The following is a 27,297-nucleotide window of genomic DNA, read 5'->3' as shown; positions in this document are numbered from 1 at the left end:
CATACAGTCAGACGGTTATTTCTTATGACAGCTGTTTCTGCACAGATGTTTGGACCGGTCTAAAACCGAGCATGTGCACGCGAGCAGCCGTGCCAAAAATAACCCGTATGCTGGCTCGAGCTAACGTGGCTGCTGTCGGTCTTTATTGCTGACTTGTCCTACCACAGAGGGGGTTTTTAGCTTTAGCTGGCTTTGACGCAAGGCTGCGGTGCTCTTCAGGTAGCCCGTTTTTATATTTCTTTTTTTTACCGACGGTCCTCAAACGTCACATCAAATAACCCAGACAAACAGCCACGCGCGCCGGGGTTTTTGACAGCTCGCGCGACACCAGCAGCTTCAGACAACGATGATAAAACTCTGTAAAAGGTGAGAGAGACAGAAAAAAAGACAGGCACACCGACCCGGGCCAGCCTGCTCAATCGAACCCCGAGCAACGGATCATTGATTGAGTCAGCGGCGGAGTAAAGTCATGCTGTACACGTGAGACACCGCCGGATGTTTAGTGACGTTTCTTTTCAAAATAAGAGCAGATAGCCACAACAGAGAATAAATTAAAAGAAATAAAATAAAAATAAAAAATAAAACATAAGTGCCTACAATGAAAAACAAACAAACAACAACAATAATATATATATATATACAGCCATAAGAGGGGCAAGAACATCCACACAACAGGCATCTCCCGATAAAGGATAAAAAAAAATAAAAAATAAAGTAAAAACAGACATTTAATCTTCGGGGCCAACATGATCTTTACTAAATGTATTTTGTATTGAATATGCACAGACATAGATGTGATCATCATATTTAAAGTTGTGTAATTAGTAATCATATTTTCACTCTGTTTTCTGTTCACTTTACGATCCAATTTAAACTTTAGATAGCGGTGCTTTTGTTTGCCTCTTCTGTAAATATAAAAAATAATTTAAGAACACTTTCTGTAAATAAAAACAACCCCCTCATTAATCAAATACCATCACAGGCTTCAACCTAACACACATTTAATTCAATTAATTTGAGCTCATAGATGAAAGCTGGGGTTTTGTTTAAAAGATTAATAATTACAGATTTTTTAAATTAATTTAATTAGTTAATTTAATAACGTTATTGTGGCGATCTGGAAAAAAATAGTTAGCTGTTTGTGTCTTTATTTTGAAAGCTGTGACAGGAAGTTTTTTTTTTTAAATGTTTCTAATATAACTACAACCTGACTTTAATACACTAAAATGTAAAATCAAGTTAAGGAGACATTAATGCAGTGTGACAGTAGAAACCAACACACAGATCCTTTAATAAAACTATTTATTTTATTTAAAATAAAAAACAACAATGGTTATTTATCTCACCTGCTGTTCAAAACAATGGTACGGTCCAATCCTCCGGATAAATACGCGCTGAGGTTTGGACTATTTATTTGTTCAGATTTAAAAAATAGCCAATGAGAAATATTTATTTTACAAACTCTGGTCAACAAAAAGAAGTTGACCAAAAAGATTAATTATTAAAAAGAAGGAGCAACAAATTAGACTTTAAAGTCATTATGTTTAAAGAGATAAACAGTCTTTAAAGGGGAATCATTTATTTGTCGGACTCTTAAAGGTAGCTGTGACAACAAGGCCAACCAAAAAGATGTTTTAATTCAATTATTACGTAAAAGACAAACGTGACTCTTTTATTGTGTCGAGCGTTTCTAACACCAGCTACTCTTACCTCCATGCTCACCCCCCGAAAAGTCAATATATTTTGTGTTTATTCCAACTTTTTGTGCGAGTGAACTTCGGCCAGAATGGATTTCCTCGAGTGTCACAAGGCAGCCAAGACTTCCGGGATTGTACGTGCGAGTGGAAGTGACGTCATCACGCAAAACAAATCTGTTCGTCGTCATTCTGGACCAAAAAAAAAATACATATTTTCTATTTGTTTGTGTGTAAACGAATATACATTACAGAAAAGAAACAAGTAATAAAGATAAGAGTAAAACAACAAGTTAATTATTTGAAGGTTTTATACTTAAAAACAAAACAAAAAAAACGTTATAATCCAGTTAAAATCTGTTTCAAATACGTTTATTTTATGTATTAAATGTCGAGTCTAAAGTTTTAGACAATTATGTTGTGTTGGGTTTTTTTTTTTTGATGAAACATGGGTTAATAAATAACCTTGAATATAAAATGGTCATTATGAGGTTATACAAACAGTTTGACCAGAATCGTAAATTTTCTTTCAAAATGTCTTTATTTCTTCCAGTATTTTTTCAAGCAAAGTTTTTTTTATGCTTTCTTTTTATATTAATGTAATTTTAAAAAAAAGATACAACTTGGGATCTTTCTCGTCTTTATGTACAAGCAAGAAAACAAATGTTTAGGAGAAAAAAAAACAATGAACAGAAAAGAATCCCTGCACGATAACAAAAAAAAAAAAAAAAGCATTAAAGTGGAATCAAACACCTCGAAGTGTACAGCACTCATTTACACACAATCTCTGAGACACACACACACACACACACACTCAGCAGCAGGAACCAGCGGGTTACGTTCAGGTGTGTGATGAGGAGGATATAAGCACACACAACAGAGTGCAGCTGATATTCTCATTAGAAGGAATGCATGACACCATTTATTATTTATCCCACTCACACACACACACTCCTCTCTGATTGAAGATGGTGTTCTGACAGCATGCAGTGCGATGGTCCAGTATGTCCACATTAAGAGTAATCTCCATTATTCACTTCTCCTCATTGATCTAACTCTGGAACATTTATAAACAAAGAATAAAATGTCAAACTGTGGATCATTTCTGTGTTTTATGAGATTATATGGAGCATGTGTGTGGAGGCCCATTTCTACCAAAATATGACAAAGAGTGAGTCAAAGGTACGAGAGAATAGAAAATATTAGAAAAAAAGAGAGATCTTATTTATGAGAAAACATTCATTGTTAAATTCCCAGAATATTTAAACACCAATCACAACGTTTTGTCTCAAACTGGATATTTTTTTCGCCTTCATTCCCTTTTAAACTCCAAAGATCAGAACAATATCTTCACATTTTTTAAACACATCTCTGAGCAAAAAAAACAACAACCACGTTCCCAGAATTTAATTATATTTCCCCAAAACTTGAAGATAAAATTAGATTTTTTGAATCCCAAAATCCTGATTATATTTGTACATTTTATCCTTTAAATTAAATCCCTGTGAAATCACTTTAAGTCAGCTTTTTTTTTTCTTCTTCTTTTAATGGGGGGTTGGAGCAGATCCCAGCTGTCATTTAGCGAGAGGCGGAGCTACACCCAGGTCTGTTCACCAGCCAATCAGAGCTGACACATGGAGACAGACGACACTCACGTTCACACCTACTGGTGATCGAGTCACCAGTTCACCTAACCAGCATGTCTTTGGACACACAGAGGAACTGTCCGACAGGGATTCGAACCAGGAACCTCCTCGCTGTGACGTAACAGCGCTATGACCCGCGTTTGTTATTCTCTTTAAGGATTCACATTTTTGTTCTGAATCGATGCGACATGAGAGCAAAGAGAATCGAGGTTGGATTTATTGTGATCAAAGTGTTCAATCATTCCTCTGAGAATAAAGTTCATCATCACAAACTCGATTATGTCAAACCTTTAATTAAAATGTGCAGATGTGATGATTTAAAATTAACTTCAAAAAAGAAAAAAAAAAAAAAAAAGTGCCCTTTTTGATCGTGGATCTTTTTTTTTTTACTCTCTTTGGCAGAAGTGGGCGTCCACACAGGACGAGTTCAGAAGAAAAAAAAACACCCATAAGAATAAAATGAAAATAACAAGCTGAACGTCTGTGTGGATCAAACAATCGGAGGTAAGAGAGGAAACATTTTAGAGACGAGCAGTTATACGAAGTTTTCCTTTCAACATGTTTATAAAAAAGAAAGAAAGAAAAAGAGGATTTCAAGTCGAGTTTCTTCACTTCCTTTGCAGCGCTGTTTCTTTTTCCGTTTGGTTTCTGGAGTGCCGGTGGGTGGATGTTGGTGTCTTCACGGAGAGAGAAAAAGACGACACACACACACACACACACACACACTCTCGAACCTCGCACACTCGTATCTGCTCTCAAAATACATTCTGTACAAAAAGCAACCCTGAGTCTCGTCTGTGGGACGCCTCGCAGCCTCTCGCTCTTTCATTCACATAAAACGCCACACTGGTCCGTCCTCCAGATGACTTCAACACACACACACACACACACACACGCACACACACACGCACACACACACACACACACACACACAGCTGTTCACTCTCAGTTTTTTGCTCGTTCCTGGAATCGTGTCGCGATGTCTGTGTTGTCGTGAGTGGAATGGAAACCCTCGTCATGCCAGAGGAGTGTGATGATGGAGGGAAAAAAGGGGGCTGATGCTAACAGTCTCTCTCTTTTGTTTTTGTTTGTTTTCTTTTTAATATTTCGGCCCGACACCGGAGCTCACAGGACCTGACTGCCCTCTTTTAACGCTGGCTTCCTTCTCGTTTTTTTTTTTCTTCTTTCCCGTTCAGGAGTAGATGGTGATGACCTCACTTCCTCCGCCGCGGACCAACAGGACGCGCTCCAGACCTTCAGTCAGGACCTCGAGGAACTCCATGTCTGATCGCAGCGTTAAGGAGGGAGGCCGAGTGGTCACTGTAGATCTAAAAAAGAAAAGATCAGCAAACACTACAAGAGGAAGGACATGGTCTTTCTTTTCGAATTGTTTCCCAGGAACAAATAAAGTTTTTTGAATTTGAAAAAGACAGGAAGAAGAAGGCAGAAGAGAGACGAAACCAAAGAGAGCTCAACGATAACAGGAGGAAGAAGTAAGCTGAAGAGAATAGACGAAGAAGAAGATCAACATCTGGTTCCATAGCGTGACAAACAGCCTGTCAGATCACTACTGCCCCCTCCTGGAGAGTTGATCACAGGTCTCGTGAGAGGAGCTGGAGCTTATTCAGAACCTCGTCGGCGAAAGAATCGTACATATTGTGTGAGCCTTCAAAACAAGCAAAGATCACCTCACTGCTTTTTTTCTTTTCTTTCTTAAAATCAAGTTTTGATGCGTCCTCGACACAAGTAGAACTATCAGACGAGGTCGGAGCCTCGGCGTGAAGGATACAGTTCTCGTCTCCGTCTGTGTTCCTCGGGGGTCCGGGCATGTTGAGCAGGACGAGCCGAGCATCGTGGGATTTGTTGACGATGACCTCGTTGAGCTTGACGGCGGTGTGCATCCGCCTGACGTTGGAGTGATCTCTGGAGGAGGGGCACGAAAAAAAAAAAAAAAAAAAACCCACAGGTTAAATAAAGGCGCCTTTTCGAGTATCTGACACATGATTGGTGGTGATGACGGGATTGGCGGGGAACTCACGGGCGCATGCTGAGCATGTCTCTGAAGCCCTCGGGGGTGGAGCAGCCCGAGTGCGCCGCTCTGTACTGCGAGGCCTTCTCTTTGGTCCAGGTCATCTGGACTCTCCGGTGGTGCTCCGAGCTGCTGCTGCTGCTCGCCGGCTTCTCTCTCTCGCCGGCGTCCGTGTCGTCGTCGTCGTCCGACCCGATGCTCGTCAGACGCAGCATGGAGTTGCGGTCTTTCACCAGCTGGGCCTGTTTGAATAAACGCACTCAGACATTTCCTCTTCCTCCTAAACCTCTGACCTCTGACCCCTCTCCTCCTCTAAAGCCTGCTCTAGTTTACTCGGATCTACAGGGAGAAACTTCAGCAGAGGACCCGAGTCAAACGGAAACGGGAAGATTAAAGGGGAAACGTTCTGAAAGTAGAAAAAATAAAAAGAGGAGCAAAGACAAAAACAGAAAGACTGAGAGCGACGGAAGGCGGCAGAATATCAAGCGATTCATCCGACTTGAAAATGGCCGATTTCACTTGAAGCCTTTGGCTCGATCTTAAATGTCTGATTAGTAACCTGTCATCACGACTCTGCACTTTATCTGAAATCTGATCTGCTCGTTGGAATTGTTGTTTTTTTCCTTAACTTATTGTCCGTGAACGGTTTTAATCATGACGTGTGCTGCTGCCCTCTTGGCCAGGTCACCACCGTGAAAGAGATCTCAGTGGGTTAATTACCTGGTTAAATAAAAAAATGAACTGTTGGACAAACGTGACTTGCTGAAAGTGTGTCGGGTAGAAACTCCCGGTGAAGTCAGAAGGAAAACTTCGTCTCCTCGTGGAAACATCCGGAGTTTCTCAGGACGAGATTTCTGTTCCTGTGAGCCGAAGAAAGCTTTCCGTGTTTGACTCAGGTCTCACTTGAGTGAATCCTTCAGATAAAGAAGTTTAAATGTGACGAGGACATTGATTTCAAATCTATAAGGACGTCCGTCGATGTGACATTTGTTTTTGTTCGTTTGTTTTTTTCTCAATAGCAGAAGTCGACTTCATCCTACAGCAGCGATGATGAGTCTGCGTTTTCTAAACGTGCATTTTATTGATAACATTTCTAAGACGATGCCGTGAAAGAGTCTTTGTCTGAAGGATCTGAGAGGATCTAAGCACCTCCTGTGTTTGAGGATTTGTCTAACTAGAGGAATCTAAAAGTCTCTACAGCCGACTCTTGATTAAAGTAAAAAAACAACTTACGTCGTCGAAACTCCAGCGTACCCGCTGAGAGGCCCGGTGACCAAAACAAAACAAAACAAAAACAAAGGGTGACACAAGCTTGAACGTCAGAGCTGAACGAGACAACTGATCCTGCTGCAGTTTATTTAAAGAGGCAGAACACGAAACAATCTGAGTCTCATCCTCTAAATGTGTCATCACACCTTCGGATTTTGATTTCCTGAAAACCCCGTTTCATGACAAGTTTCATGAATGTGAAAATGTTAAAATTATTTTAAAGAGCCCGGCGATAAATCAGCCGGCCGATGTCAGCGTATCCAGTCGCTATCATTATCAGCTCGTTATCGCAGATTTCCAAAGTTATTCACCAGTCATAACATTTCATTTGAGTTTGATTGTGTTACGCTCGCAGCTCTCTGTCACCAGCAGAGGGCGCTGTGTGGACAGCAACAAGCAATCTCTGAGACAGATATCGGCCGATACGTCGATGTCCAGTTTTTCCTCGTAATTTGTCCAAAAGTGAACGTTTACACGACACCAAACACAAACATGATGAAGACACACAAAACGTTTTCTATCACAGATCAGCTCTTCTAAACGAGTCTAACTAAAAACACGGGAGCTGTGCTCGGGACTCCACGACACGCTCTACAGATCTGAGTGGAAGCCCACGGCGGTCCAGAAGAGCACTGACCTCACCTGAGACCTCGTCGCTCCGCCTGCCTCTGGCCTACTGCTGCTGAAACCAGGATACGCCTGCTAAAACGAGTCACAGTCACACACACACACATCACGTCTCACACCAGCACTTAGAACACAATCATCCCCCCCCCCCTCCCCCTGAGGCTGCAGAAAAGTCCTTTAAGAAGTGTGAAGGCACGGCGGGGAGTCGTTTTAAGTGTCCGGGCTCGTTTTAAACTCCAGGTGGAGACACTTTGCCTCTTAAGCTCTTTGTTTACACACACGCTGCGCTGTAATCTGGCCCCAGCTTACCTCTTTCTCCCGGTCGGATTTAGACAGTCGCATCTGCCGCAGCATCTGAGACCTCTGCTCCATCATCAGGGTCCTTTCATAGGTGTACGCGCTGATGTCACTGTTGTGCTGCGGCGAGAAGGAGGAAAGAAACACAGGTGTAAAACCTTGAGGAGTGTCTTTAACGTAAACATGATTTGTTGTTTGGGTGAATGAAGGCTGGGCAACGTGTTGAGCTAGTTCTTAACATGTCAGTCAGATGATGGCAATTTTAAATGTGTCAATAGTTGATCCTGATTGATCACTTTTTTTTTCAAGCTTGTTGGAAATTTCATAATTTTACACGTAAAAATAAAAATAGTGAGGCTTTTATTTTGAAATGTTGTGCAGTCTGAAGCTGAGAGAACAGTACTTGTCTGAATTCAAACCTGCTTTTATTTTGAAATGAACTAAGGGCATAAATGTATAAATGAAAACAAGTTCAGGAAACAGTAAATGAGGGAAACGTTTGAGGCGCCGGTGGCCTAGCGGGTAGTTTGTGCGCCGCCTGTACAGAGTCTGTAGCATTTAAAATCATCATGGTGTTATAATTGAAGATTTTGATGAGTCTGAATTTAGTCCCAAAGAACATGTCGAGACATCCAGACTGGGACTCGGGCCTCGGACCCTCTACCCCGTGGGCGAGCGTACCATCTCCACGACTTCCACCTCCGCCTCGATCCGGAGGTGGTAGAGGAACGTCGCCAAGTCCTTCTTCATCTGGATGGAGTTATCCTCCATCTGAGCCACCGTGAATATCCGCATGCTACACCTCCTCCACACCTGAGCGAGGGAAAGACGCACCAGTTGTTCCAGATTAAAAAAACAAAACAACCACAACGACTTAAAAAATAAAAATACCACGGAGGCTTTTTCCTACTTTGTGTTGGCGCAGCAGGAAGGGCAGCAGCATGAGCATCCCTCCGTCATGGACGATCCACCACACGTCGATGTAGCCCTCCGTGCACGGCTCGCTGTTGCTCGGGAACAGGGAGATGTTTTTAGGCACCAGCAGGGCGAGGTGAGCCGCCGTCGTAACCCGCACCGTGTCTGGAGGGAAGAGAGGGGGCGCCGTTAGCCTCATAACCTTGAATTCAAAAACCCTTCTCACACATGCAATCCTTTTTTTTTTTTTTTTTTTTTTTTGGAGGGGGGGAATCTCAAACAAAAAAAAAAACTCTGGACATATTCGGGAGTTTTTGGCAGAAGAAGAAGAAACTGACTGATGAAGGTCTTCCAGGCCTGGGGGTCCTCGCTCTGCCTCCAGGCGTGCGGCCAGCCCATCACCACCGTGTTGGGCTTCATCCCCCCGAGCCCGCTGGACTGGATCATGTGACTGATGCCGTCTCGCGGCTTCTGCGCCACGATGCACTGAACGAAGCCCTTCACTCGCTCTTTGTCCATCAGGTGCTTCAGCGTCTGAAACACATCATTTCTGGAATGAGCCGCGCGAGTCATCCACGCTGCGAGAGCTTTTTGTTTTCTTGGGGGTGTTCTGACCTGTTCGGCAGCGAGCGCCTCCCCGTAGCTTTGCAGGAAGTTTCCGGAGACGACTGTGCCGACGATGGTCAGGCCCTTTCCCGCCTTCAGCTGGCTGGCGAAGGTCAGCAGGCGGGGAGACTTGACGTGGGCGTCCTCGTCCAGTTTGAGCAAGACCAGCACCTGGGGCCTGTGGGAGGAGAGAGAGAGCACTCAGTGTGTTCGAGTTTGAAGCAGGAGGGATCTGACTCATCCGCTGTGAAGAAGCAGGAAGTCGTTTTTAAGTCACCGTACGCAGAGCGCCGGTGATGAAACGGCGTCTCTAAAATAAATCTCCAGCATCACAACGCTCAAAGCAAGCTGAAGAGTCTGAAAGGTCTTCCTCCTCCTTACACACACCCTCAAACAACACGGTTACTACGGCAACAAAGATCAAAGTCCAAGGCTACGTTTTTAGTTTTTAATTACCAACAACTTCTCAAAGAAAGGTCTTTTTTTTTTCCATTTTTTGAAAAAACGTTTGAGTAAAGTTGCTACATATTTGCAGAATAACCGTGCTCGGCTGCTCGCTCACTTTTCGGGCTCGCTCACCCCTCGTGACCTCGAAGGGTTAATTCAACTATCAATAAAGTTGTAATTAAAGGTGAAAATAGTGGGAGAAAAGCAGCAGTGTACCTCCAGTTTTTGGTGTGCGGTGGTCCCTCCTCCAACCTCAGGAGGGCGTAACGGGCGGCGCTGAGCGACAGACCCCGGATCCCGTCCCCCCACTCCTTCTCTGCGCTGTCAGACGCACGCCGACACGCGAAGGAATGACGATCACACCGTGAAGAAACACGAAGAAGAGAAAGACAGAAGATGAATCACTGTGGAAACAACATGAAAGCATGCTGTGACAGGATCACAGCATGGGGGGGGGTACATCTCCATGGTAACATACCCGTGGTACTCGATGTACTTGTAGATCATGCCTGCGATCACCATGGCAACGATTGCGTAGTACCAGGAGGAGATGAACATGAGCGCCAGGCAGATGGTCATCCCCAAAAACGACAAGGTCCTGCACACACAGGAGGCCCGGGTCAGAGTGTGAGTGTGTGAGTGTGAGTGTGAGTGTGTGTGTGTGTGAGTGTGTGTGTGTGTGTGTGTAGTACCAGTGATAATAGGAGAAGCGAGGCCTCCAGTTGGGCGTCCTCAGGAGAGTCTGGAGGCCACAGGCGAGGTTCACGAACAGGTAACACATGAGGAAGAACCTGAAGACGGAAACGTCATTAAAAGGAGGAAGCTCAAGCTTAAGAAAGACCACGCACACACACACACACACACCGCTGTGTCTCACATCGTAAGAATCGGAGCCACAAGGTCCAGAGAGGCGATGAGGATCCCCAGCTCTGCGATGAGGGCCGTCAGCAGCAGCGCCCAGGTCGGTTCCCCGTTAGCCTTCCCGTGACCGAACACCTGAAACACACACACACACACACACACACACACACACACACACACACACACACACACACACACACACACACACACACACACACACACACACACACACACACACACACACACACACACACACACACACACACACACACACACACACACACACACACACACACACACACACACACACACACACGGTCATTTAGTCCCTCGTGGTTCGTTCAGACGGAACCCCGGTGGACGACCACGCCTGACACCGAAGGTCGTAAATCAAGGTGGGAGGAGAGGACGGGTTCTGACCCGGAGGAAGGGGATGATGTTGTCCTTGGCGATGGCCTGCAGGAGTCGGGGGGCGCCGGTCAGCGACTGGAGACCCGCGCCGCACGTGGAGAAGAAGGAGCCGATGACGATGACCCAGGGAGACGGCCAGGCCAGAGTCCCCACCACCAGGTTCCCCTTCACCGAGTCTCCAAACCTGCCAGAGAGAGAGAGAGAGAGAGAGACAAAGAGTCAGAGCGAGGTTCAAAGGTTCAACACCGACGTGGGACGGCAGGGACACTGACTTGTCTCGGAGGACGACGCCGTCGATGCAGGCTCCGAACAGAACCACACTGCTCAGGTCTGAGAGGGACACACTCAGGAAAAAAAACAAAACACTGAGCAGTAAAATCACAACAGAGACGACTCGGATTCAGCCATCAAACCATAAAACAGTGTGAATGTTTGTGAAGGATACAGACGAGGGTGGTGGTGAGGATGGCCATGATGGTTCCGATTGGGATGGAGCGCTGGGCGTCTTTCAGATCTCCTGAGCGGTTTGAACCGGCCATGATTCCTGGAAAAAGAAAAAAAAAAAAAAAAAAAAAAAAAAAAGATTGTCTATTATATTTATATTTCGATGTGATTGATGCGATAAGATCGGATACTTTTTAAGTTCTTTCAAAGAAAAGAAAAGAAAAGAAAAGAACGATCTTTACCCGTGACGGAGGGGAAGAAGATGCCCACCAGCAGCGTGAAGGAGGTAGTGATGTCAGCAAACACATAAGGCTGATGGGTGGAGGCCGGGTGGGCGTCGTTGGACGAGTCCAGGGAGCCTTTCTCCACCACGTCCCCTTTACTGAGGTAGGCGCTCCACAGATTCTCTGTGAGGACGAGATCGGGACAGTTTTAAGGCCAGTTTTTCAACATGTGCTGGACACAAAGAAAAATCTGAAAAAAAAAAAAAAAACGTTTCTCTCTAAGCTCTCGTGTTAGCTAATAGTAGAAAGATTTTAAAAATATAAAAAAGATAAACAATAAAAGTACAGATTTACAAAACTTTCAAGATACCGTGTAAAGAAAAAACAGCAGCAACAAATGAGCCTGGACTTGTATTAACCACAAGTAATTAAATATAAGGCACTAACTTAGAGAATGAATGAGTAATTATTTGTTTTGGTATTTTAAGAGTCCTTTTGTGATCAATTATTTATTTTGTAATTGACATACAAATGTAAAGAAAAAAAAATTTTTACAAGGAAAAGAAGAAAAGAAAAAAAGTTAATAAAAATTACAAAATTAAACCCCAGCTCATGGTAACATGAGAGAGAGTCTTTTTATTTTTAAAGTGACTGATGCTTGTGTGTTGCTGATGGTGGACGTCTTTAGCTGCTCATGATCAAATACCTGAAATCACGCCGCTCGCCAGTCCCGGGATTCCTAAGATCTCTGAAAAGTTGTTGGATGTGAAGTATTTGTCGCAGGACGCGTTGAGCTCCGAGCCCTGGCAGAACTGCTTCCAGAGGTACGTGGTCTTCTCCACAGGGGGCGGAGCCAGGCTGGGGTCCACCGTGCTGTTTTCTAAAGATAGAGCCACTAAAGTTAAATATACTTCATATGAGGCGTGATGCTGTACTACACTCTGACTCTTCTCCCTACCGTTTATCATGGTGAAGTTTTCCCCCTCGCTCTCCCCTCGCTCGCCCATCTGCGTCAGGTACTTCTTGGCGCACTGGTTATCTAAGATTTCGTGGCCGCTGATGGTTCTGTTTCCCAGCATGCACACGCTGTAGGAGCAAGCAAGCGAGCGAGCGCGTCACGGAGAGAGTCAGCGCTTGGATCGTTCCGGGATGTTTGTGCTCAACACTTACGGGAAGTCCGGCGGTTTGAAGGCGGAGACCAGCGCGCCGATGTAGATGGACACGATGGAGACGATGACGCAGGCCAGGAAGATGGACGCCAGTTTGTTGACATATTTGACGCCGACAAAGACCAGCAGGGACATGAGGAGGAGGCAGATGGTGCCGTAGACTCGCATGTTGTTCAACATGGCCGCCCCTTCGCCCTCAGGATGTTTGGCTTCAAAAATGGCCGCCTTAGGAGCAATGTACATCTGAAAGAGGGAGGCAGACTTGAGACTTCTTTGTTTTCAGAAACAATTTTTTATTTTTTTTAACCTGCATTCTTTCTAACAGCCAGCAGGGGGCCAATACATGAGCTGAAGAAATAGTCATTACCTCACTTAAAGGAACTAAAAAACAAAAACGTGACGACAAAATGAAAACTTGCGCTTACAAAAAACAGTCATCCACAAAATCACTGGGTGACAATATTAATGGTAAAACCACAGCGTGTATAAAACATGGACGTAGTCTCAGTGACATCACCTGTTGGTTTGTGCCGTTTTGAAGCCAAATGTTGGCGGTCACTTTATTAAAAATGCTCTCTCCACCTAACAATTGGGGCCAAGGCGGGACTTAAGCCTCTGAGGAAATAGTTAAAACCCGCCCATGTGTCAGTCAAGGCAGGCAACTAATGATGAGAAATGAAGGCACAACTCCTGGTCCCAATATAAACAAAAAGAAACACCCATCCAATGGTTTTTGTCAGGAGAGAAATGAGCTGTTGATACCAGATACATTTTTCTAAACCAGGCTGTCAACATGTTTAATTATGCTGTTAAAGCGGGCATGTTCATATGGGCACTAATGGGGATTTCTTGCCTTTTGGAGCCAGCCCCAAGTGGACACTGAAGGAACTGCGTTTTATTTATTTTTGCATTTCTGTATAGACTTCATAGTTCAGAGGTTTGATCTCAAGACTTACCAGGAGGATCTCAATGGCTCCCAGGATGTACATGGCTCCAGCGAAGGTGGTGCCCAAGTAGAAACACAGGCCCACTGCCCCACCAAACTCCGGACCGAGAGAGCGACTGATCATGAAGTACGCGCCGCCCGCTGGAGGTGGAGCAGAGAGAACGAGAGCGAGAGCGAGAGAGAGAGAGAGAGAGGGGGGTAGTTGGAGAAGATGGAGGAGGCAGAGAGGGGGGAGTAGGGTTGAAGAGGAATGAGTAAAATCAAAGAGAGACAGACAGAGAGATGATGGAGAGGAAGAAGAGATGGGACATAAAAACAGAGAGAGAGAGAGAGAGAGAGTGAGAGAGAGAGAGAGAGAGGGGGAGAGGGAGGGGTGGATGTTAGTGACATTATGGTGTTACAGGAGGTAAAGAGAGAGAAAAAGAGGACAGCTGATGAGAGGACTGGTCCTATGCTTGAAGAAATAAGCATAAAGTTCTCCATGAAACATCGGCGAAAGAAGACAGAGCCGATCTTTGGTCAGATAGTATCTGCAAACCCGCGTTTGTAGCGTCTGAAACGTATGTATAAATGAGACGGAGACTACAAATAGTATTGAAACAAAGTCTGTACGGTGTTTGAGGTCGTCTGTGCGAGCGGCTTTGTCTTTCTGTAATCAGCCGACCCCGGAGCAGTCCGAGTGATTCTGAAGGAAAGGACGCCACGTTCAAATGAAGACCTCTGGGTGCTAATTTGGAAATCAAAAATCAAAACATTTTCTTTGTGAGTTTAAGCGACCAAAACGTGGCAGGTTATCCGTCCTTTGATTGAAAAAAAACAACAAAAAAAAAGAATCAAATCAAAGGCGACCTGAATCACGTCACAACAACGAGCGCTCAAAGCGAGCCGCGACATTAAACAGCAGGCGACGTTTGCAGATACAATTTGAACCAATCATAAAACAGAGATCATGAGGGAATCAGACAGTAAGAGAGACGACTAATACTCTACTGATCGTCAGCTCAGGTTCAGTGTTTGGCTTCCCTTTCACAGCGAAGGAATCCTCCAGGTTGTAAATGAGACCGAGGCGACAAAACGGCCAATCATTTTTTTTTTTAAAAAGCCGCCGTGTGACTGAGATGTTGTCGAGGTAAATGTAGAAAAACGTCGCTCGTCCTTTGATCCACCTGCACAGTGATTCTTCAGTGCGTAAGGAAGCCAAACACTTTGAATGACACTGTTACATGGACTACAGTCGTACAGAACTACATCTACCATCTGACACTGGATGGTGAGAAGAGCGTGGAGCTGATCGGGTGAGAAGACGACGGCGTGGGATGAAATGTTAAGACTCACGCTCTGTGGTTACGGGGTTTGGTGGATTTGTTTTTTTTGTAAATGTCACATGCTCGTGGAAATATCACACTACTTTGACATTTTTAGGCTTTTTGTCGGGAAGGGGGGGGGGGGGTTATCCTGGAGGGGGGGGGGGGGGGTTCTTTAATGTGTGTGTGCAGACAGACAGGGGAGAGGCAGACAGAGGGAGAGACGGGACAAACACAAATAACAACTCATTAGATCCAGTGAAATACATGTTTTGGTCGCCATGGAAACCAGCTCCTGGCTTTCACCGTCAAAAACGTTAATTCTCTGCTGCGGAGCTGTCACATCAGCTGAACCTCCGTCTCCTGCTAATTCATCCATTTACTCCCTCCCTCCCTTCGGCTGCTCAGGCTGGACCGCTTCATTACCGCTAATAACTCAGCTAACGAACTCACACACACACGTATGTTTATGTGTACTCATTTTGTCATGCTGCTGATCAGAGTTGGATTTTTTTTTCTATAATATTTACATAAAAGCACTTTCTCTCTGTTGGTTCCTCTTGTTTTGGAAGCTGGATCCAAAGCCAGCTGGACGTTTTAATCTCTCCTTCTGACCGGCCTCTAGACCTTCAAGCGAGTCCTGGAGGACTGAGAAAGCTCCACAGAGTAAAAGGGATCACGCTGTCCATCAGGAGGGATTCATTTCTCTCAGGGTGATCATGGTGATTAATGCTCAGAGATTTTTGTCCCCCTGCTGAGCACATATGAGACGCACGTTTGCACCTTCGACGCCAAAAGAAACAAATCTGATCTTTGGGAATGGTCGCGTTACAAACAGGAAGCTCCTGACGTAATCGGCTTCATTTACACACACACAAGAAATCTGCTCCGTTAGCTGCACACGTGGACACATGACCTCTCAGAAGCCAGAGGACATTAGACGGGTTTCACCTGCATCCTTGTTTGGACTTTGTCACAAAGAGCTTGAATCAAACTTAACGCACTCCTGACTCCTCCTCAAAGACGAGGATTGTGAGCAGAGAGATCTTCCTCTTCTTCTGATGATGAAGATGATGATGATCAGCTCGAATGCGATCAAAAGAGGACATTTTTGTTCCGCGTGCGGCGTCTAAAGCCCCCGTGTGTGTTCAGAGAGGATGAACGTGAAGGAGCGGAAGGTGAGGGAATACCTGGTACAACTCCGTTTGTGGCGATTGCACTCATGGATATGGCGGTCAGCATCGTCTGCAGGGGAGAGAAAAACAAACACGTGTTGTTTGTTTGTTTGTTTTCCAGCACGTTCAGGGAGTGTCCCCGTGCGTCTGCTCTTCTTCAGATAACTCACACAGCAGCAGCACATGAAGACGATGCAGAGGCCCTGCAGCACGCCGGCCGTCCCCACCACCCAGGTCAACCTCAGGAACAGGATGACGCCGAAGATGTTCTGGAGGCACGGCAGGTAAACGCCCATGAAGGTGCCCATCTGAGGCGACTGGAGGGAAGGAGGACAGAGTCAAAAAGATCCAAAAGATAGCAGACACCAGTAATTCCCGAGCCGAGCCCGACAGAACCAGAGAGTCAAGACGCCTCGAGAAGACATCAAACTGTACGAATGTTTCCTAAAGTCATCCAAGCCAGAGGAAGCCGTCATATTAGAGTCCTAACAGGACGGGTTAGATACACTTTATTCATCCTGCAATGAGGGAAATGTGGTTTTTACCACAGAAACAAAAAATAAATAAATAGGAAATATAAACATAAAAAACCCAGCTATGAGCAAGTTTACATTCATGAAATAAAACTAGAATAAAACATTATGACGTGTTGATCGTTGCCTCGATGTCAACTTCTGTTGTTGTTTTGAATTTAGGTACGCTGCATTTTGTAAACAAGTGACGAGGAGTGTTTGAGCTCTCTCTCTCTCCCTCTGTCTCTCTCTCTCTCTGTCTCTCTCTCTGTCTCTCTCTCCCTCTGTCTCTCTCTCTCCCTGTCTCTCTCTCTCCCTGTCTGTCTCTCTCTCGCTCTATCTCTCTCTCTCCCTCTGTCTGTCTCTCTCTCCCTCTGTCTCTCCCTCTCTCTGTCTCTCTCTCCCTCTCTCTGTCTCTCTCTCCCTCTGTCTCTCTCTCCCTCTGTCTCTCTCTCTCTCTCTCTCTACCACAGACTCATGTAAAGGCTCAGCCTGAACACACGGTGTGGCTGTCTGTGGTGACTGCGGTGACCACATCACACTCTGTCATGGTGAGCCGAGCGCTCCTCATCAGGGTCACATGACATGCCTGTGATGTCACAGCTCCAGTCAGAGAGACAAAAAAAAAACCGACAATAAACGCGTCCGTCGTTTCATGAAGGTAAAGAGCGGCGTTTAAACTTTGAGCTGGCTCCGCCCTCACTGAGCCCGTAATCATTCCTGAGGCTGAGAGACGGAGTGACAGCAGCTCAGTCAGCTCAGCTTTAACAAGAAGGACATCATCGAACTTCACTGTGTGTGTGTGTGTGTGTGTGTGTGTGTGTGTGTGTGTGTGTGTGTGTGCGCCCTGTTTCCATCCATGTGCTCAGTCTGATGTGTTAGATGAAGTTCACAGCTCACCTCATGAAGGTCATTATCGCCACACGGGAACCAACACTTGACTTGTATCCTTGTTTGTTTCGGGGTTTTTTTAACTCGTTCCATCAGAGGTGTTACGTTCAGTTTGTTCCATGTTAACACACACACACACACACACACACACAGACCTTTCCTGCCTTCTTCTTCTCCCCGATGCTCTCCGCCTCCTCGTGTTCCTTCGCCCCCTGCGTCAGGTTGGTGTAGTTGGCCAGGCGGTTGAGCAGAGAGGACACCTTGGGCCGAGTGTCCATCTCCTCCTGTGGCATGAGGACAGGAGGACAAAGGGAGGAGGAGGAGGGAGTGAAGAGGGTCCAAACGCCACAGGGGTTTAAAAGAGGAGGGAAAAGAAGAGCGAGGACAGGGAGGAGAAATAAGAGAGGAGAAAACAAACTGAGCAGCTTCCAAGGAAACTTCAAAATCTATGGAACCTAAAATGATCTGCAGCCAATCGCAGGTTTATTTCAGGCCCGAGACGCTCTGCCAAATCAGCAGCCGCCGTCTGGAGCTTCTGTTTTTAACTCCTTTGCTGTGCAGCGACACGGCAGGAGGTGAACGCGGCCATCGATCGCTCCTCTGACTAAAGGAAGTGAACGTGAGAGAGAGAGAGGCAGGTCGGTACCTCAAACAAGGCCAGGTTTCTGTCGTAGAAGTCATCGTCGTCCACGCCGTGAGTGTTGTTGATGTACACGCTGGAGATCTTGGAATTCCCGTCACCTGAAAACACGAAAAGAGACCATGGATCAGAAAGAAGGAACGAAACAAGGTCACGAACAAGGACACAAACAAGGCTTCCTATGAGGAGCAAACGGACGAAGCGTTGGCTGGAAGTGTCCACGGATGTTCTTTGAGTATTCACACCACAGGGACTCTCTCTTTTGAGAGAGAGAGAGAGAGAGAGAGAGAGAGAGAGAGACAAGCAGGTTGGATTTGAACCTCGGCCGTCTGCTTTGAGGACTACAGCCGGTGTACATGGGGCGTGCGCACTGACCACTAGGCCACCGTTGCTCTGGGATTAGTCTTCTTTAATGGCGATTATTGGCGTGCTATTTTGTCCCTTTGGGCGCTCCGTAGCTGGTTAAGTTTGTGTCCTAACCTTTAACATACCAGAAGAGCCTTCGTTTATTTCAAAATAAAAGCAGGGTGGAATTCAAACAGCAAGTTAAGTACTCTCAGCTTAAGACTGGTCAACATTTCAAAATAAAAGCCTAGCAACTTTAATATTTAATGTAAAATAATGACATTTTAAACATGTCATTGATGGTGACTGATTAATGATATTTTTTAAAAAAGTAATTACTGGTCATTTTATTTTATATGAAGTTATCAATCTGTTTCTTAACAAACAGCAGCCTTTCTTCAGTCTCTGTTCAAATAAACATCCTGAAAAAACTGGGAGAACGCACTTTTACTCTTCACGTCATCGTATCTACCCGCCGTCCAGTTGCACTCCATTCTCACTTCTCTCCCAGACACACACAGAAGCAAGCAAGCAAGCAAGCACACACACACACACACACACACACACACACAGACTCGTGTTCTGCCTCAGTCAGCAGAGAGTCCTGCATCAGCAGCACCTGAGTCAGCAGCATCACTTCCCTTCCTGCTTCGCTGCACGCACGCACGCTAACGCTAACGCTGGCGTGCAGTGTCACACTTTACACTTAACATAACTCAACCAATCAGAATCAATCTAATCCTTTTATCTACTCTGTAGATCCTGATGTGACTGAAACAAAGGGAACATGTTTAATTCATTCTGTGTGTGCAGAGTGCCGGCCCGACGTACAGACGCTACGGTTGGAATCCCAGCCGTAAAAGCCCAGAAATAAACCAACATGACACGTGTGCTGGTAAATCCCCAAGTGCTTCATCAACAGCTGGAAACAGCCAGTCCATTCACTTACAACACACACACACACACACACACACACACACACAGACACACACATGGTGGGTGGGTGGTAACTTCCCATCCTGCTTGCACGCCTTTATTTGGCGAGTGTGAAAGCATGTCACCTGTTCTTCTTCAGCGTCTGTGCTGGGAAAAGATTAACCGAGCGAGATAATCAGGAACGTTCCGACACGCTGGCGTGATTGACGGCGTGTTTATTGAAAACACGTTTATCTCCATTCTGCCTCAAAACAAACTAACAAACTGTTTGTGCATACTTTAAAGTTTCAGATTAAAAAAAACAACACAGGCCACGGGAAGAGGCGAGAGGTCAACCATTGGCTCCGTGTCTGAGGGCGAACCGGTCAGGAGTGAAAGGTAACGAGAGGTCACATCATCAGGGCGAGCTGCAGACAAACGCCATGACATCACTCTGGAGTTCCAGTCTGACTGGACGGACTTCCTCCCACGCACGCAAAAACTGTGCCGATCACTTCTGCTGTCGACTGGCGAGCGGCTGGTCTGAAGAGCGCCAGCGCCCGCGTCTGTACGTTACAGCTCCAGAATGTTCTGGAGACTTAAAACAAGACACGGGGTTCGATGCCCCGACAGAGAGAGTCACCTTTATTTTGAAGGACGGTTCTGGGAATGACCCAGCCGAGGATCTCAGGGTACACGGGGGTCAAGAGGTCAGCATCATAATCTGCAGCTGATCCTCTGCGAGCTTTAAAAGGGATCCAGAGTCTGACCTGGGTACGAAGGCCTCGGGGTCGGTGTGAACCTGCGGCGTTACAGCACTTTGAGCAGCCAGAAGACGAGAGAAACGCAAAACAAGCTCCAGTCCATTTTTGTTTGTTTGTTTGTTTGTGGGATCAGCTCCGAGGACTTTGAGTAGTTCAGTGACACAAACAGGATTTTTTCCCCCAGACTGTTACTGAAAACCGAGCGGCTTCAGAGCCTTCCAGAAGAAGGCAGGAGGCCGGGCTCGCTGACACGTCTCAAACATGTGGATTAAAGTGTCAGTAATGGGCTTAGCTTCAGTGACGGCTTGTTGTGCACACCAGGTGTGTGAGCTGCTGCTCACTCCGCCCTTTTGTCCGCTCCGTGGAGCGCATCAAGTTAAACATGTTCCAACATGTGTGTGTGTGTGTGTGTGTGTGCGTGTGTGTGTGTGCGTGTGTGTGTGCGTGTGCGTGTGTAGGTGTGTGTGTGTAGGTGTGTGTGTGTGCGGGCTTCACCTTGCTCTATGCTGCTGTGTTCGGGCGTGTCGGCCCCTCCTCCTCCTCCTCCTCCTGACGCCTCGCTGAGCGGGTCACTTCGATTGACGCTCTCCCTGGAACCGAAGCGCACGCGGGCGCCCGAGCGCGAGCTGATGTCGGGCGACGTGTCCGACAGCCCCGGGAGGTCCTCGGCCTTGGTGGGCGTCACGGTGAAGCGCACTGATGCCATGGCAGCTCACTTGGGACAAAGTAGAAATGAAGGGTGGGGTGGGGTGGGGGGGGGGGGGGGGAGGGTGCTAGGTTGGGACGGCGCTGAACCTTCAGCTGGGCTGGTCTGGGCTAACTCTCAGGTGATGCTTAGGTAACAGTGGCCTCTTTTGTTTGTTCTTTTACTCCCGCTGTTCTCCATCTGAGCAGAGATGTCGACTGTCAGCGAGCATGAGAAACCTACACCTCTCTCTCTCTCTCTCTCTCTCTCTCGCTCGCTCTGATTCAGCAGGCTGGTCAAACTGATTTCAGGATGTCCCGTCCTCTCCTTCAGCGAGCGCTGACACACCTGATCTGTCCTTCTTACGGCTGAGGAGAACCGCCGCACCTCTCCGTCTGCACTGTGAGAGAGCTGATAGCACCCATCGGTGGCCACGAGCAGGGTGGGGACAGGAAGGGGGGGGAGAAGAGAAGAGATGAGAAGTTAGAGTTTGAAAACAGATGCTAAACAGCTGACTGTAAAAAAGCCGCAGAGCCTGAAGGCTGCGTCGCCCAGCGGGACACGTCCGTATCTGCACGCACGCCGCCGGACACCACAGACCACGGGGTCATGTCGGCGTCCACTCGGGTCTAATGAGTCTCTGTGTTCTTGGTTTTTCCGGTCGAGAGCTTCATGGCCCACGCCGCTGTCACAGCAAGCGATATGACATCACAGGGGAAACGGGCACGCTTTGGTTGGTTTGACGGCGCCGTTAAAGGTCGGTCAGAAGTCACTCTTTTCAAGTCTGGGCTCGTCAGTTCAAGTTCCATTAAGATATTAAATAATGCGAAGGTTGGTCTGGTTGCTGGAGAGATGCCAGGGCGCTTTGCCTTTGAGCAAGGCACTGAAGCCCCAACAGCTCTGTCGATAAAGTGTGTGTGTGAGGGATGGATAAAAACACGCCGTGTCACTCCTTCATGTACACGACGACACAAGCACAGCGAGGGGCCGTCACGTGCAAAGTCAGCGTTACCGTGGACGACGCCCTCCTCCTGGTGAAAAAGTGACAGAGGCGTGTTTGTGGACGGAGCCGACTGTGTTGTTTTAGCCCAGTTCATCATTTAATCATTGAAGGGAGAGCGGTCTCAACCGGCTGCTGCTGCTGCTGCTGCTCAGGGAGCCGCTTCCTCTTCGCCCTGTCCTCTAACCAACGCTCCCCGCGCCACGTGTCCGGCCCTGACCACACACGGACGGGCCGCAGAGAGGGCTCCGTGTAAAATCAGACGCCGCAAACGCTGTTGTTCTACAGCGAGAAAGAAAACACACTCCAGGAAGAGTAGAGGGGATATTTATGACCTCACACTTCCAGCTACATTTAAACCACTCACTGTGTGTGTGTGTGTGTGTGTGTGTGGGGGGGGGGGGGGGGGGGGGGGGACGGGGACCCTGAGGCCTATCCCAGCATGCACTGTGCAAAAGACTGGGGACACCCCGGAGGCTTTGTTAGTCTAGACATAACACATTAACACTTACAGGAAGTAGACGCGTCCCAAACTAGTCCAAGGCAGTTTCATGAACATGTTTCCTCTGTATGTTATCACGACGCGTGCACACACGGCGTGATAATGACACACGGGTGTTTCCTTCTCTTTTGTGTGTGTGTGTGTGTGTGTGTGTGTGTGTGTGTGTGTGTGTGTGTGTGTGTGTGTGTGTGTACGGCTCATGTGTCGTCCCTGTGTGCTGTAAGAGCAGAGCAGGTCATTGAGTTTCTACTTTTGGACTGTGCTGAACATTTAGTCGTCCTGAAATTGCAGCCAATCAGATTCAGGCTGTTTGCATGTCATTCTGTGTCACGTATGAGCGGTTCTTTCTCCCACTGCAGAGCGTTAAACGAGCAGTGTGGCTGACTCTCACTTCTCCAATGAGCCCGAGTATGTCGTTTGAATAAATGGGATAAAGGTTAAACACCACAAACACACAGAAACAGGAATAACCCTGGTGGGGATGTAAAGAGACATCAATTCTGAGGTGTCAAAGTTCACGTGAACCTCAGGAATCTAGCAAACTTAAATCTTTTAAATGGAAAAGGTGTGTGGAAACAGTTTGTCTTGCCCAGGACAGAAAGTGAAAGATCAACACAGCAGCACGACCAACATGATGCAGGGTTTAAATCAACCGAACAACGACAAGCTCCAAATCACCTGAGAAAAAAAAAAAAATAAACCCGACAGACAGGTTAGCAGACATGAAGGAATCTTCTTCAGTCATTGTTTGTCTTTAAACTCATTTTGTCAAATAAATCGTGAAAGAATCGTATGGTCAGGTGAGTGAATCGTCACATCTCGAACCCCTGGTTAACTTTCTTGATTCTTTATCACCTCTTTATAAAAGGCACAGGTCATTTTGTATACTTTCTAAATGTCTGTGTACTTTACATCCTGAAACTGTCTCTTAACACAAGTCTTCATGATGGAAGACATCGCTGCCATTGTTGTCAATAAGGATGTAAACGGGTAAATATACCGTGTGCTGCCTGTAAACAACAACAACAACAAGCAGGAAACTGTGTAACAAACAATCAATCAGGATAAACATCCTCTAATTAATGTAACTGACAGGCTGCAACTTCAGCGAAGCAGCAGCTTGATGCTAACTCACTCACTTCACATTATAAGCCAATTAAGCTAGCCCTAATAATTCTGGCTTGAACCGGTCTGTAAACACCTCCCGATATTAATACACACATACACACACGCACGCGCGCACGAGCTTTCCATTTGATTAAAAATAAGGAGCCTTACTGTGTTTTTTTTTCTCCACTTAGTCTTTTCAGGCTGAATTGTCACGATAACGAGGGGATGCGGTGAAGCTGCCGGTTTAAGTCAGTTTAAAAAAAAACAAAAAAAAAACATCGAAAACGGTTGAAATAAGAAAGGCGCGCGCGAGGTGTTTCAGGGTGAATTTCGGTTGATTAACCGTCCTTGTTATTTCCCCCTCCTCCGTAACAGGAAACGCTGAGCTGAGTGTAAAAAAAAGCACCGAGCCATCACCTGGGGTATCTGTAGGCACCCCGGGGTGAGGTAGGTGGTCGCTCACTGTCGGGCGCAGTTAGCCGATGCTAACGTTAGCCACGCCGTTGATAAACTCCGCAGACCTCCAGCCTCTCTAACGCCCACCGATCATCTCCAAAACCGACATTACCCCCCACGCGTGAAGCGCTTACCTTCCTCGAGTTTACCCCCCTCCTCTCAGGTTGAGTCCCCACAGTTACGGTTCTTCTCTCGGTTACATCTGGGAAGATTTTGGCTCTTCTCCCAGGCTTTTCTCGGCACTTTTTCTTTTTTTTGTTGTCCAACCGACCCGTCAAATAACACGCGTGACCGCCTCGCTGGTCCTACTTCCCTTGCCGTCGTTCCAAACGGCTTGCGCATGCGTAGAGTTAACGAAGCTCCGAACACGCCCAGGGGAAATGTAGTTTTAAAAACAAAACAGGTACAGATAGATTTCCGATAGGTTGCAAAAAAAAAATTTGACATATTGAAGATATCAGTGTCATTGTATTAAAGGTGCACTATGTAGGTTTGATGGTGACACTTGTAAGATGAAGTTAAGTACAATTAATTTTAGCATTTTATATTCTTTTATTACATGAAACAGTGAGTTATAAAATAATTCTTAAACCTGACTCTGCCGGATTCTAAAAGATCACATTTACGATAATGTTTCCTCTTGAGAACTCATTTGAGACACTTCACGTTATAAACTTTTGTATCTTTTACTGATCAGTTTGTTAATTTAAGCTGCAGTTGAGCTAGAACTCATTGAAAACATGCATCTTTATTTTTAAAAGAAATATAAATGTTGCTCTGATGTCACAAATTTATTGAGCCTTCATGGCATGATTTGTCATGATGCTTTGACATCTTGTGTGGAGAACTTTGATTTCCTTGTTGCTGAGATGTTCCTCTAGAAATAAACCGGCCTGGTCTAGGTTTCTATCACAAAGGGGTTTTTTTAGACTGGTTGTTCTACAAAGAGAGACGACAGACAACTCACCAACAACATAGAATTTATTTAGCATGAAAAACAAAATTATAACATTGATCTCAAACAACAATCAATGGTAAACAAACATAAACACCCTTTTGAGCTTTTGGTGGAACTGAAAATCCTTGATCCTAAATGTGGCTTTCTTTACAATGTCACTGTCTCCTTCCTCTGTCTGTCTTCTTGGTCTCGTCCCCTTTCATCGATCCATCCATCCTCCTCCTCCTCCTCCTTCCATCTCACAGCACAGGTCTGGGCTGCTGGGTGAGCAGAAGGCCAAAGCGTTTCTTCACCAACACGCGGTGCCGGGAGAACTTGTCGTCTGGGGAGAAGCGGGCCGGGTGGGCCGAGCTGGTGGGCTGCCCATCAGGACGAGCTTTCTGTTAGTCACAAAGGAAGAAGAGAGATCTGAATAACACGACCATTTACAGACATCAATGAGCCTTCACCCAGTAAAAGGAAGGATTTTCCATTTATTATTTTCAGGTGAAGAAATGACTAACAGAATACATATAGCATCACTTGTGTCTGACCTGAAAGGAAGTTGTTTAGTATAATCAGGGATTAATTACGTAAAGCCTACAATTTAAGAGCACACATTAAAAAATAAATATGATAAAATGTTCGTATTTACTGATTATCTGAATTCATTTATAAACATAATACTGTTAAACATGACTGTAAAAGAAGGAGTATAACATTCATATGATGTAAGAAACGTAACTGTTGGCACATTAAATACATATTTAAGCTTGGTTCTCTGTTTAGTGTGACCATTTTTCAATGTGTGCATTTGTTGTTCTTTTTGACCAGCGTTTTTTTCCTGGATTGTATTGAGTAATGTGTTATTCTGTTCTGTTCTAAGACTTTAAATTTCTAGATGTCCTCTCCCTTTTCATCGAAGTACTTTTGTCCTATTTGGCCTCAAATACATGGCGGTAAAAACGTTTGTGTCACTCGTTTTCGTCATTTTATTTCCCATTGTATCATAATAAAATATACAATAGATGAAAACTGAACAAATCAGATGTTCAAATCCACCTTCATTATCTGTTTAAGAGTTTAATGCGTTTATCTCCCTGCACGTTTATTAATAAATTGCGGGCCTAATAATCTGCTAAAATGATCTTAAAGAATGCATTGTATTCATTCAAAGAGGGCTACATAGACTTTAAAGCTCCATTATAAAGGAATAAAGGGAACTTTGAGGAAGATGTAAACACGACGCGAACGTTACCTTCAAGGTGTAGACTCGGTCCCCGGCCTCGTTTATGTAGAACTGCAGAAACATGTTGAAGATTATTTGTTTTTAAACGCTCAGAATATAAAAACAACGTGTGTTGTGTTGCAAAAAACGACAAAAGTTTTAGACAACACGTTCAGTCTCTTAATTCCACGTGCGGCGAGTTTTCTCGAGGTTCGCACAGCAGAGCGGACATCCGGTTTAGACTTGTGGCCGCTAAGCATTCTGGGAAATGGGGTTTCAATTTCAAAACAACTGTTGTTGCAACTTCATCGAAGTTCTCGAGGGAGGGATTTTAAAATATAACAGGAGGGGAATTAAAATGTTTTTGAGATAAAATAGTCGCACTTAAACGTAACGAAGCCGGTCGGAAACAAAAAGTCAACTTTTTAAAGAAATCTCATCGCGCTTCCTGCTACGCGTTGCCATAGAGACAGTCACTATGCGTCATTGTGTCAGAGCTTTTTTGACCACATGTAATAATAACCATAATAAACATAATTGATTTCAATCAAATCATTAAAATTTAACTCACACTGATTTAACATTTTGAGAACACGTAAAATATGTGTTACATATTTATTAATTAAAAGCTGATTAATTAATCTCTCTGCAACTGTTATGGTTTACGCCAAATAATTGTCTTCTTTCTCTTTCTTTTTTTTAAAAGAAACATTTCTGCACAATTGAGTTAAATAAAATAATAAACCTTCAGCTGTTAAAAATAAACGTGAACAAACAAATGTAAAAACCAGTATAAAACCAGTGAACTCCCTAAGAAGTGTGGAATGTTTTTGTGTGCAGATAATTCAAATCATATCAGTCTGGGTCAAGTTTGTTTTGAATAAGAAAAAAAAACACATCACATGCAAATCGACTGTCGCAGTTCATCACAAGAAAGGTAGGATCAATGATTTAGATACTGAAATGACCACAGACGAGTTTCTTTGCTTGTTTGCACACTAAAAAATAATTGCTAAAATGAGAAACTACAACATTTAGAGTTTTAAGTTTTAAAATGTTAAAATTGAAGAAGGAAGAGGCTGTTAGCAGATGGACAATCTTTCAATGTGCTCTCATTCAGTTTAAAATGATTGGGGGTTATTTTGGACTATTTGTCATGAGTTGAACCCAAATATTTTTTTAAAAAGAGAACATTATATGAAATGCTTAAAAGTATTACAAGACATGTGGAAATTTAAACATTTGTCG

The 27,297-nt window shown here is 45.2% G+C and overlaps 2 protein-coding genes across 6 annotated transcripts; both read right to left on the bottom strand.

The window, feature by feature from the left end:
* Positions 1 to 3,613: 3,613 nt before the first annotated feature.
* slc12a6 (solute carrier family 12 member 6) lies at positions 3,614 to 24,221 on the bottom strand. Of its 5 annotated transcripts, none has more exons than XM_079370800.1 (27): positions 24,019 to 24,221; positions 20,627 to 21,227; positions 18,114 to 18,208; positions 17,623 to 17,751; positions 16,235 to 16,381; positions 16,080 to 16,134; positions 13,596 to 13,726; positions 12,641 to 12,882; positions 12,429 to 12,556; positions 12,177 to 12,350; positions 11,489 to 11,653; positions 11,248 to 11,346; positions 11,075 to 11,132; positions 10,812 to 10,986; positions 10,408 to 10,526; positions 10,223 to 10,321; positions 10,009 to 10,128; positions 9,747 to 9,851; positions 9,093 to 9,261; positions 8,816 to 9,011; positions 8,473 to 8,642; positions 8,244 to 8,375; positions 7,575 to 7,682; positions 7,281 to 7,340; positions 5,379 to 5,611; positions 5,130 to 5,263; positions 3,614 to 4,624 (listed from the first exon to the last, which is right to left on the bottom strand). In XM_079370800.1, the coding sequence occupies exons 2-27, from the start codon at positions 20,835 to 20,837 to the stop codon at positions 4,533 to 4,535; spliced, it is 3,546 nt and encodes a 1,181-aa protein (XP_079226926.1). In that variant the 5' UTR covers positions 20,838 to 21,227; positions 24,019 to 24,221; the 3' UTR covers positions 3,614 to 4,532. The 5 variants fall into 5 exon arrangements, with proteins under 5 accessions (XP_079226926.1, XP_079226929.1, XP_079226927.1 ...); XM_079370803.1 differs by having other exon boundaries at positions 7,281 to 7,337; XM_079370801.1 differs by lacking the exon at positions 24,019 to 24,221 and adding an exon at positions 23,846 to 23,972.
* Positions 24,222 to 24,847: 626 nt separating this feature from the next.
* nop10 (NOP10 ribonucleoprotein homolog (yeast)) lies at positions 24,848 to 26,321 on the bottom strand. The gene is made up of 2 exons (XM_079370812.1): positions 26,080 to 26,321; positions 24,848 to 25,222 (listed from the first exon to the last, which is right to left on the bottom strand). Exons 1-2 carry the CDS (start codon positions 26,131 to 26,133, stop codon positions 25,082 to 25,084), a joined length of 195 nt encoding a protein of 64 aa, XP_079226938.1. The 5' UTR covers positions 26,134 to 26,321; the 3' UTR covers positions 24,848 to 25,081.
* Positions 26,322 to 27,297: the final 976 nt, after the last annotated feature.

This window comes from Symphodus melops (assembly GCF_947650265.1).
Source record: "Symphodus melops genome assembly, chromosome: 20".
NCBI classification, from domain to species: Eukaryota; Metazoa; Chordata; class Actinopteri; order Labriformes; family Labridae; genus Symphodus; species Symphodus melops.
Note: the sequence above shows the minus strand (reverse complement) of the source record. Positions and strands in the feature narration are given on the sequence as shown.